The 14,484-nt window shown below is 47.4% G+C and overlaps 1 protein-coding gene and 1 long non-coding RNA gene across 2 annotated transcripts in view; both read right to left on the reverse strand.

The window, feature by feature from the left end:
• cdc42bpb (CDC42 binding protein kinase beta (DMPK-like)) overlaps positions 1-9,390 on the reverse strand; it is a 66,247-nt gene extending 56,857 nt beyond the window's left edge. Inside the window, 1 exon segment of the mRNA XM_034290069.1 lies at positions 8,595-9,390. Coding sequence (XP_034145960.1) covers positions 8,595-8,769 — 175 coding nt within the window. The 5' untranslated portion in view covers positions 8,770-9,390.
• Positions 9,391-11,662: 2,272 nt separating this feature from the next.
• LOC109614958 lies at positions 11,663-12,853 on the reverse strand. The gene is made up of 3 exons (XR_002195967.1): positions 12,781-12,853; positions 12,269-12,382; positions 11,663-11,786 (listed from the first exon to the last, which is right to left on the reverse strand). It is a non-coding gene; the product is annotated as an uncharacterized LOC109614958 (long non-coding RNA).
• Between the last annotated feature and the right edge of the window lie 1,631 nt (positions 12,854-14,484).

A 14,484-nucleotide genomic window follows, 5' to 3' on the forward strand; every position in this document is an offset into this window, starting at 1 on the left:
CGCATAAAAGGGATAACCAAAGAATCTCTTTAGACCAAGTTACTGTGACGTATGCAAGCCAGAGAAGCATCAGCAAACATTACTTTTATTGTGTTAAAGGAAGATTTGTGGCAAAATACATCAATAAGATGCTACTTCGAGAAATAACCCCATTTTGGGTAACCATAGATACTGCTTCCTATTTCTAGAATAAAAGACTTGGTTATATAGATTAAGGATGCAATATTAATGGGGTAACAAAAAAATCTATATATTACAAGAAATAATGGCACCGCTGCTATTGGGCTCATTTCTGAAAGTAGAAATTCTATTTTGGGTGGCCCCAGCATCATTTCACTTTCCTTTTGAAGCAGAGCGTCCGTTTAAAAAGAAACAAGAACTGGACCGGTCTGTACTTCACACAGCCGAAGTACAGACCGTGGGCATCCTCTGGTGCCCCCCAGACCCACCTCGAAGACCATCGCCCCGTGGAAACACACGTCCAGAAGAATCACTGACACGCGAGGACCGATAAGAAACAGCGGGAGAAGCACATGACAAGAGAGTAAACACACACGCGCGTCATGAGTTAATGTGAGAATGTGTGTGTACCTGAAGTTTGTACCAAAGGGTTACAGCAAACCGGGGTCCAGCACACCACTCATTTTACAGTCACGTGAACAGTACATTTTGGAGGACTCGTTTCCCCATCGCCACGGAAACTTTTTTTCCGATGTTTAAACATCAGCACACTGATGGAGACAGACACAATCCCTTCCCTGTAAACATCAGAGACGACTCCGTTCGACTCACAGACTCAATGATTCAAAGCACCCCCTGGGCTCCTGGCGGGAACGGTCCCCATAAGTCCGCCTTTATGGACGTCCACCCATTACGTAACCCCAAGTAACGGGTGGACGTCCAGCTCTGAAGTGGCGAACGACTAACTCCATCTCAAACCCATATTAGCAACCTCAGCTTCCCTTTTCGCACAGGTTTCAGTCACACTTCCCCCTCTCTCAGGGCTCGTACAAGGTTTGTTTTTCTAAAACACAGTGAATGGAAAGACCCCAGGCAGACCGCAAAAGTCATCATAAGCCCTCGTGTGGGAACACAGAGGTCCTCGAAGCCATACATCCAAATCAGACACACTGCCTCGTCAGAGTCTGCCTACTGGGTGTGATGTCATCCCAGATGTGTGTGTGTGTGTGTGTGGGGGGGGGGGGGCTCATCAGGGCCTGCAACATTTTAAGGTTGACCACATTGTTCCAACAGACCTAGCGAGTCTGTCTTTTCCCTTATCGGGGTGAGCCAGACCGCAGTCGTGATAGAGGCTGGTTGGGTACCTCCTACACATTCCTGAGGTCAATAGTAACTGCCGGGTTGCGGCGTCAGTCTCCACCCGATGACATGTTAACCCTCAACTCTGCCGGGTCGGCATTCGGCGGGGAGCAGATCCGGCACCACGAACCCCAATGCAGGGGAGGGAAGCCCTCGGGCAAAGGTACACCCAGCGTTTCGGTAAACAAGCCACTTGAGTGCCCAGTTACAGTGGCACAGCACGGCGCCGCAATCTCACCGTGGACTGTTTCGGCTCAGCTCTCACCGAGCAGGGAATGTGGTAATCAAACAACTGTCAAGCACATAGAGTGCAGTTTACACTGACGGCGATAAGGACCCCCCCACCCCCCCACTGAAGAATCAACTGTCCTGCTGGTAATAGTCTTGTAAAGGGCGCAGACCTCAGAAATGTAAAGAGTAACTGGAATGGGGGGGGGGGGGGGGGGGGGGTTGGACTTATCTTCATGAAAACGTACTTTGCATGCTTGGAGTGTTTTAGCGTCAACATGTACCGCACAGAGTAAACAGAATGACCGCCAGGTCTTGAGCGACACAGATTTTTGGGAGACTTGGCGGTGGAATCGGTTTCACGATGTAACGAGGGAGAACTGGGCTGGGTCCTGATTGGACCACGTCCGTTTGCCCACTAACAGGATGAACAGCGGCTATGACGGCCGTCCACGAAACGGCAGAAACCGAGAGAGACCTACCCTGCACCGTGGCCTTTGGTTACACACAGGACAACATGTCACATTCTTTTACTCACCCGACCCCCCCCCCCCTCACAGTCCCATCTAATTAAATAATAATAGTGATGTAGACACACCGCCCCCCCCCACCGGAAACAGGAGGCTATTGACAATGCAAGCAAACACTCAACACTGGTGTGTCTGCATGACAGCAAGCAGACACAGGGAACACAGTGAACACAGGGAACACAGGGAACACAGGGAACACAGGGAACGGAGCCGAGAGGCCCGGGACACGGCGAACGGAGCCGAGAGGCCAGACCGAAAGGCCAGCGAGGCCCAAAAGGGCGGGGGGACGTGATGGCACCAAATCTGCGCGGCACACAGTGACCTCGAGATAATCCCAAATCGTCCGACCGGTGTAGCTAAGCAACAAGCGCGAAAATCGCAACAAAATTTAATTTCCCTGTCCCGGGGGGGGGGGGGCACTGCAAGGGGACGTAAATGCCAGACTTAGCAGTCCTCCACCGTGGAGGCCTCATGTCTGTGATGGAGGCTTTTCGGGAAACGCTCTGAGCCAAATGGCTAATCTCTGTCATGCCTGCGGCCTAGTGCCTCGAGGGGGGGGGGGGGGCTCTTAGCAGAAGGAAAGGGGGGGTTGTCTCTGAGCTGGAATTGGGGGGGGGGGGGTATAACCTGGAATGAATGGAATTCTCTTTGGTCATGCCACGGCTGCAAGTCAGAAGGCCCCTGTTGCCCCCTGGGATATTAACAGGAGGAAAAACGGACCTCAGAGGAACAGCAAGAAAACGGCCACCACACAATTTTCTAGGGGTAGACAGCTGAGAAGCCGAGCTGGAGGAATGTGCCCCTCGCAGATTCACAGGCCCACTGAGCTACTGAGCCAGTGACTGACCATCCGCGAGGAGAAAAATAAAACGGCTAAATAGCTAATTACCGCACATATAGACCAGGAGTCGACATGGAAATGACAGAGGAATGCCTCTCCTTTGTCCCAGTCACATCCATCCCCTTGTTTCGCCACATAACAGAGTTAGCGCATGACTATCTTCCATTCCAAGAGGACTTTGTGAATCACGACAAGCTTCGTCCTGTCTGTTCAGCCTGCGAAGAAAGCTGGTGACGCAACTGTTCTGCTGAGCGCTGTGCATTTATGTCAGGGCGGATCCAGGAGGGGGGGAAAAAAGAAAAAGAAAAACACACCTCATATAATAAACACTGAGCCATTCAGGCAACTGGGAGTTGCTAGGCAGCCAACACGAAATGTGGACAACAGAGGACATACCGAACATATCCTCAGTGACGGGAGACGACGCCTCCCTTTTCAAAGATTCCTACCGTCTGAAACAGCCCTCTTCCCCGGCTCAACACTTACGCAAGAGCAGTGTAGAAGAGCCCCTTTATTTCTAGATGTGTGCAGATGAACGTTCCTCCTCGGAGTCTTGAGAAATCATGGACACCATATTTACGTCTCTGCATCCAGTGTGACCTAAAGCTAGTTTGACAACCCAGGGCCAGCGGGAGTTTGCCAAATTACCGCAAGTTTACAGAAACATCTACGGTTGACCTCCAGTCAGTTAGCAAACGCCAACTGCTAACTTCTTTTAAAACTGAACACCAAGAGATGCGACAAAGATGGCTTTAAGATGTGGCTTGGGAGTGCTGAAGAAGCCACACTTTGTACAATCCAGCCGCTCCCTGGAACATCCAAGACAATGAGCGTGGTCACATTTAACACGTCATTAGAGGGAGAACAGCTAATTAGGGCTGATGAGCCAGCATGCGTTATAACCCAAACACACAACATCTGGATTTAACTGTGGCATATAAAAAAAACTTACGATATTTTGGAAGTGGGTGAGGTCACCAACGAGGCGCTTCTGTTGTTTTTTGTGGTGTTGACATACAATGCATTAACCTCTTGTCGTTCGATAACAGGTTTGGTGTTTACCCAGAGTGCAATGAGTGAGTTCTGTTGGGAGACCTCACGTTCTTTTATAAACACTGTAAAATGGCCTCAGACCACAAGTTTTATTAACCTGTCAAGAGTTAACATTTGATTTGTTACAATACAGCAGGGCTGCAAATTAATCCAACAGACAGCAAAATCGCAATACGTACATGCACTGTATTCATATTGCAGGAGAATGCAATATTTTAGCAAATTTTATCTGTTATACAGTTACTCATACTACACACGGCAGCTTTTCTTCCTTGCTTTGAGACTCCCCCGACTGTACCTATCAGTCCAACAGTTTACACAGGTATTTTGATCTACAACACACACACACACACACACACACACACACACACACACACACACACACACACACACACACACACACACACACACACACACACACACACACACACACACACACACACACACACACACACACACACACACACACGCAACATTCTGCAGAACTATTGCAGCATTCAGCTGACCCATTTAGTCCACTAGAGACTAAAGAAATAGGTTACATATTCTGAACAATACCTGACATGTCTGCGAGAGAGAAGGGAGACACGCCCTCCCTCCCTCCCATCCATCCATCCATCCATCCCATTCCCAAGACCTCAGTCGTAGGCCAGTAGGCCACATGACCCCGCTAGTGCTTGAGAATGGAATCCAGAATGATACGCCTCTGGGACATAAGCTGCTTAACGTGGTCTAAAAGGGTAGACCTAAACGCATAACGTGTCTTCACTACAAACATCAGGAAACAGGCGGCCCTCAAGAAGGCAACGGATAGGTTCACATCGAAGAGGACCAAGAGCGGCTAAAACGTGAACACACTCAAAACACCTCCCAGAACAGAACGCGCAGAGGTGAAGGGTTGGGGTATACCGCTCCTCTATAGAAAGGAGCTGAAGGGACAGTGTAGTCCGCTCCTCTACTGGAGGGAGGTGAAGGGTTGGGGTATACTGCTCCTCTATAGAAAGGAGCTGAAGGGACAGTGTAGTCCGCTCCTCTACTGGAGGGAGGTGAAGGGTTGGGGTATACCGCTCCTCTATAGAAAGGAGCTGAAGGGGCGATGTAGTCCTCATTTTGGTTTTATTTGAAAATGTACATGTAAGAAGGTCGACGTCCTCTCAAGTCTCACTGCCATCGACGCTTCTGTAATGCACCCAATCAAAACCAGAGTTTCCAATGTGCCACATTATTTTTCAGGAAACCCTTTAAACTCAAACACTGAAATTTCACACAGCGGAGCTCCGACCGACCCACTTGTGTGTGCCTGAATTAATTTAAAAAGATCACTCGGGAAAAGGCATTACTTCAATTAGCACACTGATTAAGATAATCTGAATGATGCGTTGATTTGACTTAATCCGCGTGATTACAGGATAGCTGTGTTTTTCCACATAGCTGGATTTGAAAACATTATTAAAATCAGGACCAGAGATCACCTCAGCAGCAGAACAGATACAGGGGCAGGACCAACCTCTCCTGAGCACAACACACTAAATGCACCAATTAAGTTGATTGCTGAATGGGCCACTGTATGGACAACTATTAAGTAAACTACCAAATCCCAAATCAATCATTTTAAATCAATAGGGCGTACATCAGATGTGGCCGGAACAACATTGACACACAGCCTTTTAAAAGAGCGCTCCCTCTGTAACAGCTTTAAGTGACACTATATTTACACAGACGAAATGCAAGTTATCGCGAGGTGCATTTCAGACTTCAGACACAAGATCCTGAAAGGAATTATTAGATAAAAGGGGAATATCGCGGACAGCCTTTATGCCTCACACAGCGGCACGGAAGGTCCTAGCGAGCGTGGCGGATAAAGCCAGTGGATTAGTCCCGTCCGAGAAAGGCCCGGGAACGTGACCTTGCGCGGCCTAGCTGACCGGCGGCAAGGGCGTGTGCCGTTAACGGGCAACGGCGAGGCTCAGGCCTGGGGTCGCAGGGGGATTTCGCTCAGAGGCGCACCACAGAGTTCAAGCACTAGATGATCCGTTTGTTCCCCATTTTCCTCTACGGAGTTGACCGCAACAGAGCGCACGCCTGAACGGCAGCAAGGCGACCAACGCCTGCATACCGGCCGCTTCCTACCACTGACGGTGAGGTCACGGCCACAGGCCTTGCCGCTCTGGTGCACGGGATTCTGGGCTCTCACCCGGTAACCTCGACCGGTCAACCTCAGGCATGACCGCGGAGTGATCCCGACAAAACACAGAGAGCCGAAAAATAAGAAGAATATAGAACCGACCTAGACGTAGCAAAGAGGAATCCAGCGGTAACCGTCAACGCCAAACCAGGGGACCGTTGAGGTGAAAACCAGACCGCGGCCGGTGAAATTAGTGGAGTTTAGAGATCACAGAGGAGTTACCGCGACGGACTGTATAATGACCCCGCTGCACTTGTCAATATTAGGGAGTGAGCGTGCAGAGTTCAATATGTCTGCCAGTGATGAAGTACTGATCCGACATCTAACCTTCAGCTGTCTGACCAGGAGGCTGCCCATAGACTGACCTTTGACCGAGGTTTCGGTTGAGCTTCCATGTGGTCTACATACCACCCACCCAGGCCTCATATCTGTGCCTGAATGCTATGTGGACTGTAGGAAAATCAAAGGTCCAATGTAATGTAACGCACGGTCGTGAGAAGGAGAACAGTGAAGCCAATCACGGCTTTCGCCTCAGATGTTCACGGACAACCGCAAAACCACCTTGACTGAAGCATCTGGTCTGCTGGGCGGACCCCAGAGTACAAATGGTTTGAGTAACCTAGACCATGTAGCACCTAGACCATCACCTGCCTGACAGCGAAACACAACGTGGTTTGGGGGGAGGTTCTTTCAAATATGCACTGTGTCTGAAGGAGTTGTCTATGGACACGACACAGGACAGCAACCTCCACGCAACGGCTGAAACGGCAGTCTCTCTCAGCAGACAACCGGGTCACACAGCAGTACTTTAATAGTAAACATGGAATTCTAATCTACCCGGCGTGATGCTGCGGCAGCCACACACAAAAAAAAAAGCACACAATGGGGGGGGAGATCGTATGGACGGGTGGATGGCAAAGCTGGTGTTAGGACAGGCAGTCTGGCCTACGAAAATCGGATCTGTGATGGATTTGACATTATGGGGAAATTACATGGGGTGGGCCACGTTAATGACGCAGACTGGGCCAATAAGCGGCAGGCTGCCGGTTCGAATCCCCAAGTCGACAAGGACGGGAAGGCAGTCGATCATAATTGCTCCTGAGCGTCGCGCTGGATAATCACAATGAAGTATATAAATAAATTTTATTGGGCAAAGGCTGTTTTGAAGTAAGGAACTATACCAGCTCAAATAGAAACCTGCCTGTAGTACACACACCTGTTTATGTTCAGTGACTGACGCAAACAAGCACCTGGGCCATTAATAGAGCTCACAGCAATAATTCTTCATGATCACTATTAACTAGCAAGCCAGCCTACCTCGCAATCTGAAAACCTACTCGCGCATTTAGCGCCGACTTGAACACAACCAAGACCACGAACGCCTCCCGTGGACGGGTCAATCACACACCCAATGGCACGGCCCTGGCGGGCTCCCAATGTGGACCATTCACACACAGGCCCAGGCTAAACCAAAGGTGCCCATGTTATGGACCCAGGGGTGAGGCGGGGAGCGCCAAGTAGAATAACAAAAAGAACAGGGGCACTGGCTCACGACTGGTCCCTTCAAGGACAGTGACAGGAGAAGCCACGCCTGGGTGTAATCTCATTACTGACGTCAATGAAAAATGCCAAAGGAAGAGAACCATCTCACGGTGTTGGACAAATGGCAGCCCAAAGGTCCCTGGTTGAAATTTTCTTTAAAAACCAGGTACATGACCCGTGGAGAATTACAGAGTTGACTTTTCTTCACTGTCAATGCCCCCCCCCACACCCCCTTGGAATTCTGAACTAAAACAAGTAGCACAGTAGGGGAAACAGCCCTCGATTAATGTTTGGTAAGTACAAATCTGAGGTTGTCAGACGCCCCCTCGTCTGATTCAGAACACTATTCCTTGGGCTAGTACAATGTAAACAAAGCCCGAGAGGGGTCAAAAATGAGCAACTGGTTTCTCCTGACAAACACAATCCGTTTTGAGTGCACTCTGTTTTTAATCTGAGTCCACACACTGAGTCACAATAGATAAGCAACCCAATAAACAGTACATACACTTCTGTAAGAGAACATTAACCAGAGCACAGAAACCATCGTTTAGTCAGAGTAGGTTTCGGCTACATGTAATGATAAGGACGTTGTTTATTTCACAGCTGCTTATATACACAAGGTGTCTCGACTGTTAATATAAGTTGAGAACCAGCTAGCATGTTGAAATTGCTTTAGAACAGATGCATAGAGGGTTCTTTGTTTTGCTGTCATTTAAAAAACAAACAAAAAAAAACATCCCCAGATGACTACTAGCCGTCCCATTTTCAGAAATGGTTTAGCTAGGAAGCCACTAGTTAGGGTCACACGTAACGAGAATGGATCAGTGTACGCAGAAAGCACGAGCTCTGTCATCGACCCCGCATTCAGGACTGGTAATCAAATCTAACAACTTACCCCATTCCAGAAAATCTGTCACGTGCTTCTCCCGTTTTAGGGGAGAGTTGCTGCATTCGTTGTACAAACATATCAATATATCCAGAAGTGTCTCTACGCTCAGTGAACTTGCATTCTTTTGGGTTCCGTCCACGAGCAATTGCTCCAACTTCTTCAGGCGCACCTTAGCTGACATTTTTCCTATCAATTAAACTAGCTTGGCTACCACTCCCTTCGACGAAGGATCGCACCCGAGGTTGTTCCGAACAATATATCTAATCTAGCCCCCTTTCAGGAGCAACCGAAAAAGTAAAGATTTATTATTTTTGGAGCACTGTAGTTCCAGACTCCAACTTGCTAGCTAGCCGTGTAGCTAGCTAGCTATAAAAATAAGACCGACATTTTGTGTTAGAAATGCTGTTTTCGACAGTTTTTCCTTGTTTTTAGCGTCGCCACCGTCTTCCCTTAACTCAGACTAGAGGCCCACTGGGTCCCATTTGCTTTAATCCCGACAAATCTGTACTTCCCACTTAGAAAATGGGATGTCGGGCTTTCCCCCGTCGAATCTCAGGATGACCGGTCGTCCATTCTCTCGGTCGGATTATCTGTTCGTTTACATGCCTAATATTATGTTCTTCCACACCACAGACGAGGAATGTCCACCAAAATCGAGGTGCGGCTGTCTTTTTGTAGGTTAATCCTTTTTCCTTGCTAGCTTCCACCAGTAGCCGGTGTGGCTCACTATGAAGCCGAATATGGCTGAATTCGTGTCAAGCCTTGTCTCTCCCTAGCTCGCAAAAGAATCCAGACAGACCGGGGACTATGGAGCCCCCGCCTACCCACACCGGAAACGCTATGGATAGGTGACGTCATTTGATGATTGACAGACACCGGGAACAAGCTGGCACTAACCTCACCATCAGTCCTTACTTTTATGGATGTTTAAGCGGGCAAGGCATACCGGTATCTACGTTAGTACAAATCCTTATGAAATGTGTGTTGAGAGCATACCACCTCAAAAACCTTGAATATACGTCTACTGTGAATGTGTCAGGAGATCAAAATGTAATGTAGTATTTCTACAGTTTAGCTATGGTTTGAAAATGGCAAACTAAATGTAGTGTTTCAATGACAGGGGCGGATGGATATGTCCTCCTCAACATAGCTGTATGGTCGATGGAAGAGTGGGAATTTTCTTGTTTGTGTTCATGGTGGGCTGGTAGTGGTACTGGTGGGGAAGGACAGGGGCAGGACATCCTGGGCAGCTGTGGCTGAAGTGGTGACCTCATCACAGCCCTACAGTAGCCCTGAGTAGCTCCCATATTCGTCTCTTTGATGCATTACTAACAAGCCTTAGTTTGCATACACACAAAGACAAAAAAACACAAGCATGTCCACACACATTTTCTGTCGTTTTCTTTTTGTATTTTTAATCCACGGAAATACATTTTGGAAATGTTATCTTTTTTACACTTTTGTCATGTACACATAGATGTTTAGTAAAAAGCTAGAAGCTAGAAGTTAGCTACCACATACTCATACATCAACATTCCAACGTCCAATAATGTTTTATATTTGATTAAAGATAAGGCATTCAATCCTGAGATCATTTTGATAATTATTCCACTTCTTTGGGTCAAACAGATTTGTCATATCTAGTCATTTCCAATCCATTTCCCAAACCTCGAGAGGATCTACTTGTTAAGTAAAAAATAATGATCAACTGTGTGATCACAGTATGCCTTGGACAGGTCTATAAACAGGACATAATTGTGTTTTTCATCCGAATCATTGATAGTATGGATTGATGTACAGTTTGTATTGATCACTAACTCTCTCACACACACACACACACACACACACCTAGGGGTTTCCAGGGGGACCTTACCAGAACCATACGTCTATAACAGTGACCCAACATTACTGGCACAGTCATTATTTAATGTGCCCAATTAGCCAGTTGTGTTTGTAAACCAATACTTTTAAAAATATGAATAAAGGACATAAAACTTTTATTTCGGTCATTATTTGCTTCTCTCGGACTGGACAATCTTTCCAACAGCAGCCTGTTTAGCTGAACCAGGCCTCAGCCCATGCATTCCTCTGATATGAGTGCCCAGCAGCCACTGCATTCAGTAATGAAACAAGGAAATGTGTCTGTTCTGAAGCTGTGTAACTTCACCGGTTTTGCTGGTGCTTCCTACCCACCCGCTCACCAGACATTCCTCTGTGGATGGGGGGGGGGGGGGGCAGTGCATAGACCACAGAAAGATCTGAGTCATCATGCCCGTGCGTGACATTGAGCATGTGCTTATATGACTATTTTGTATATGTTTCATCAATTGTGTTTCGTGTGTGTGTGGTGGGGGGGGGCAGTGCATTGTGTATAGCCATTTAAGGGCAGAAAGCTTGGCGGACGTAGAAGCGGAGTATCGCAGCCTGACACTCTGTTGCCATCAATTCGTTCCCTAGCAATATTTTCTTCTAGACATGTGCTTTTTGCACACGGCAAGCTCCTCAGTCTGTAAACACCGGCAATAAACAGAAACGGTGTCACAATCTACAGAAGGAACCAATCTTATCCAGGACCTCAAAGCCAATAGTCCTCTACTACTTGTCTGATTATTGTACTGTACAGTGTGAGTTTGGTTAGGAGCCTAATGCGTAATTTAGGGTGTGAAGACATCATTCATAAGCATGCTAACAGCCCCCTCTGCTGTGACTACACGGTACTGCAACCGCTTCACTCCACTCGCAGGCGCCCCTCCCGCAGACCACGCTCCTTCGGTGAAATGCGGGCAGCCGTCAGGGTGCGGAAAGTGTGTCAGTGGCTTCTGAATTCTTTATGAGCGATGAAAGCCCCCGGTTGACATGGGGACTTGGCTAAGCTGAAAATACGAACAATGTGCATGAATAGAATTCAGTCTCATTTCCCTCCCTCCAACCATACAGACACACCGACGGTTGTCTGAGAGAGAAACAGTGAGAGAGAAAGGAATTGGGGGGGTTGTTCATAAAGTCCCTGTTGCTCTCTGTTTCCGTTGATTGACAGCCCAGACTACAGGGGGAAGGGGATTCAGGGTGGAATGGGCTAGCTGTCATATCACGCTGGCTGCCATTTCACGACTCACCTTCTCCGGTACGCTTCCATCCAATCGGCTCTGTGCTCGTCTGCCAGGCAGTGTTGCTGGGCGATAAGAACTCCAACAGATTCTGTTCATTTAAAGGGGGACATACACCGTATATAGGACACGAAGAAAGGGCTCTGGGATTTAGGTTGTGAGGGTTTCACTTCCGCAGTATTTGGGATTGATGAATAAACCTTGACGATCAACAGCCGTTGCAGCAGTACTTGAACATACATCTTTGCGTGTTGTTCTGATAGTAACCTGATGTAATGGCTGCATGTATGGAAGATTAGTATAAATTGTAATCCATATTATTTCACTTGTTCTCATCCGGTTGTTACATCTAACTAACGGGGGGCCAGAAACACCCATTAAGAAGTCTGAATGGGAGCCATTAGGAAGTACTGTTTAATGGCTGTGTGGTTGGAACCAAATCTTTCAGGGGAAAAAAAGTAAAACTCTCCTGCCGGTCTGATGCAGTTAACAGTTCAAATGAGCAGGCGTTTCAGAGCATAGTGTTTCCATTCACGTAGGTGTGTTACTAATGTTTCAGTATGGTGTCAGTACCTCTAATTCCACATTTCTGTATGTGTGCTCAATGCGCCCAGCAGAGGGCGCTGCCTGATGCGATTCAGGAATCTCTATTGAGTTCTCTCTCGCCTCCTGGGAAGGTCAGGTCCTCTTCACAGAGATGTTTTCAGGAAATAAATGGGAGAAAATGTGTTAGAAAACATTCTAAGCAGAGACATCACCATTCAAGGCACCTGCCATTTCAATGCAGTCAAATACAGGGGACTTCCAAGTACTTTGACTGTTTAACTACTTCAACTTGGAGTTGGCCCCAATGGTGCCACCCATGCTGGCCCAGATGCCATAATGGCAAAAATAGACATATGAGACCTCAGTCCATCTCTATGGCCACTCTCTGACCTCATCAAATAGGTTTTGATAAAGAGGCGAAAAGAGAGGACACGCAGGGAGCGAATTAAATACAAATAAGATTCTCCTTTCGAATAATCATCTTGACGCCCTCAGTGAGCATTGTAATGTCGGCCTCCCCTACACTGAATTACACTCACTTCCTCACAAAGGATGACAATAGAGTGGTTGCACATCCTCCCGCCAACCCCGTCGCAGTTCACCACCAACTTCCTGCTAATGATAGCTTTTCCCAGAGTCCACCGGGGTTCATTACCTTCCCCGGGAGCTAAAAGGGCCAACGACACAAAACAACAATAGGAGAGGAAATGCTGCCGACCAAATGACGCAGGTGACTTGATAGAACGTGACGCCCGCGGGAGAAAAAAAAATTGCTGTTTTGAAGTCCGCTGAGCGCGATTAGCCAACGGGCTCAGTCTCCCGAGTCACAGGTGTAAACCGAGAGGGGCTGAGAAATCACACGTCCTTAATTGTTCTGCTGAGAACAGCTTTTTTTTCTTTCTTTGTGTCTGTCAAAAGTTGAAACCGTGTTTGTCGACAGCACTGGGATTTTATTTTGCCTCCACCTCCGATGGTTGCAGCAATTCCGACCTCACGAATGCTCATCTGTGCAAAGCCAGGGGACATGTTTATATATTTAATAGGCAGGTGCTTATAACTACAGTTTCACACTCAGAAGGTGCATTATATGCATGTAAAATTGTAAATGTGCCAGTCTCCCCTCCCCCTGACTGAGACACCCAGCGAAAGTAAGGACAGCGCCGGAGGATCAGCCACTGTTGACAGCAGCATGGAGACAACTCATAAGGAGCTAGCAGCGTGCATCCTCCGTTGTTTGACCTCTGTGATTACTTACGACCCCGCTGCACATAATCTCCTGAACATCCTGAAGAACAACCGGGCCTCGACGGCCATGTGCCTTGATAATCTCCACCCGGCACGGCCCGGCGTCTGAAGTTCTTCCCCGCCACGGGGCTTCGTCGTCTGCCCTGCTCGCTGTTAGGGTCACAGGCCAGATACGGTAAATGCACACCGTGACAACTGCCGACGCAACAAGGGCTTCGGAGGACATAGTTCACTGACCGACATCGTTCCTGACTCACGGCGTCAGGAAGCGCGAACGACGTCGCCGGCAGGAGAACGTAATAGCTGTATGGTGTGGGAGGGAATACACACAGCACAGAAGCATCTAAGTAATTATACTGTATTACAACGTCCACGTCCAAACAAATGTGCCCATGGGAAATAATACAACACACAATCCCAAGCCAAAAAAGGTGTGTACTGAAAGTGTATTGCCATGGAGCGTTGTACTTCATCACAGTAAATAGTATTCAAATAGGGTTACTGTACTATTTAAATAAAAATAGGTATACCTCAGTAAGTTAAAATGGACCCACTTACTTATTTAATATACTTTTAACACATGATCAAAAATAGCATAGTAGTACTCTTGCTTATATATACCTAGAATCCATTTCAAATATATCATATATTTTGAAATACTTTAGGGGTAAATTCTCAGTCTTCTGCTGCAAGGATTCTGAAACAAGCTAAAATGTTCGCCCACAGAACATCATCTTTACAAATCTTTGTTGGAAAGAATTGACTTAAAAACGTATGTTTTTCAAAGCCCTACACGACCAGGGCACTCTAGCTGTCTGATACACGTTGCCCCCATGAATCTCCACGCAACCAATGGTTTTAAAGATACCTTTCCTTTTTTTGCACTTTCCAATTATTGCTGCATAATGAAAAGTGATTTACAAATGTAATAAATAATTAGGAATGGATTATTATCGATATAATTACACTCGAATTTCAGTCACTGGCCATAGCTGCTT

The sequence above is a fragment of the Esox lucius genome, chromosome 23, assembly GCF_011004845.1.
Source record: "Esox lucius isolate fEsoLuc1 chromosome 23, fEsoLuc1.pri, whole genome shotgun sequence".
NCBI lineage: Eukaryota > Metazoa > Chordata > Actinopteri > Esociformes > Esocidae > Esox > Esox lucius.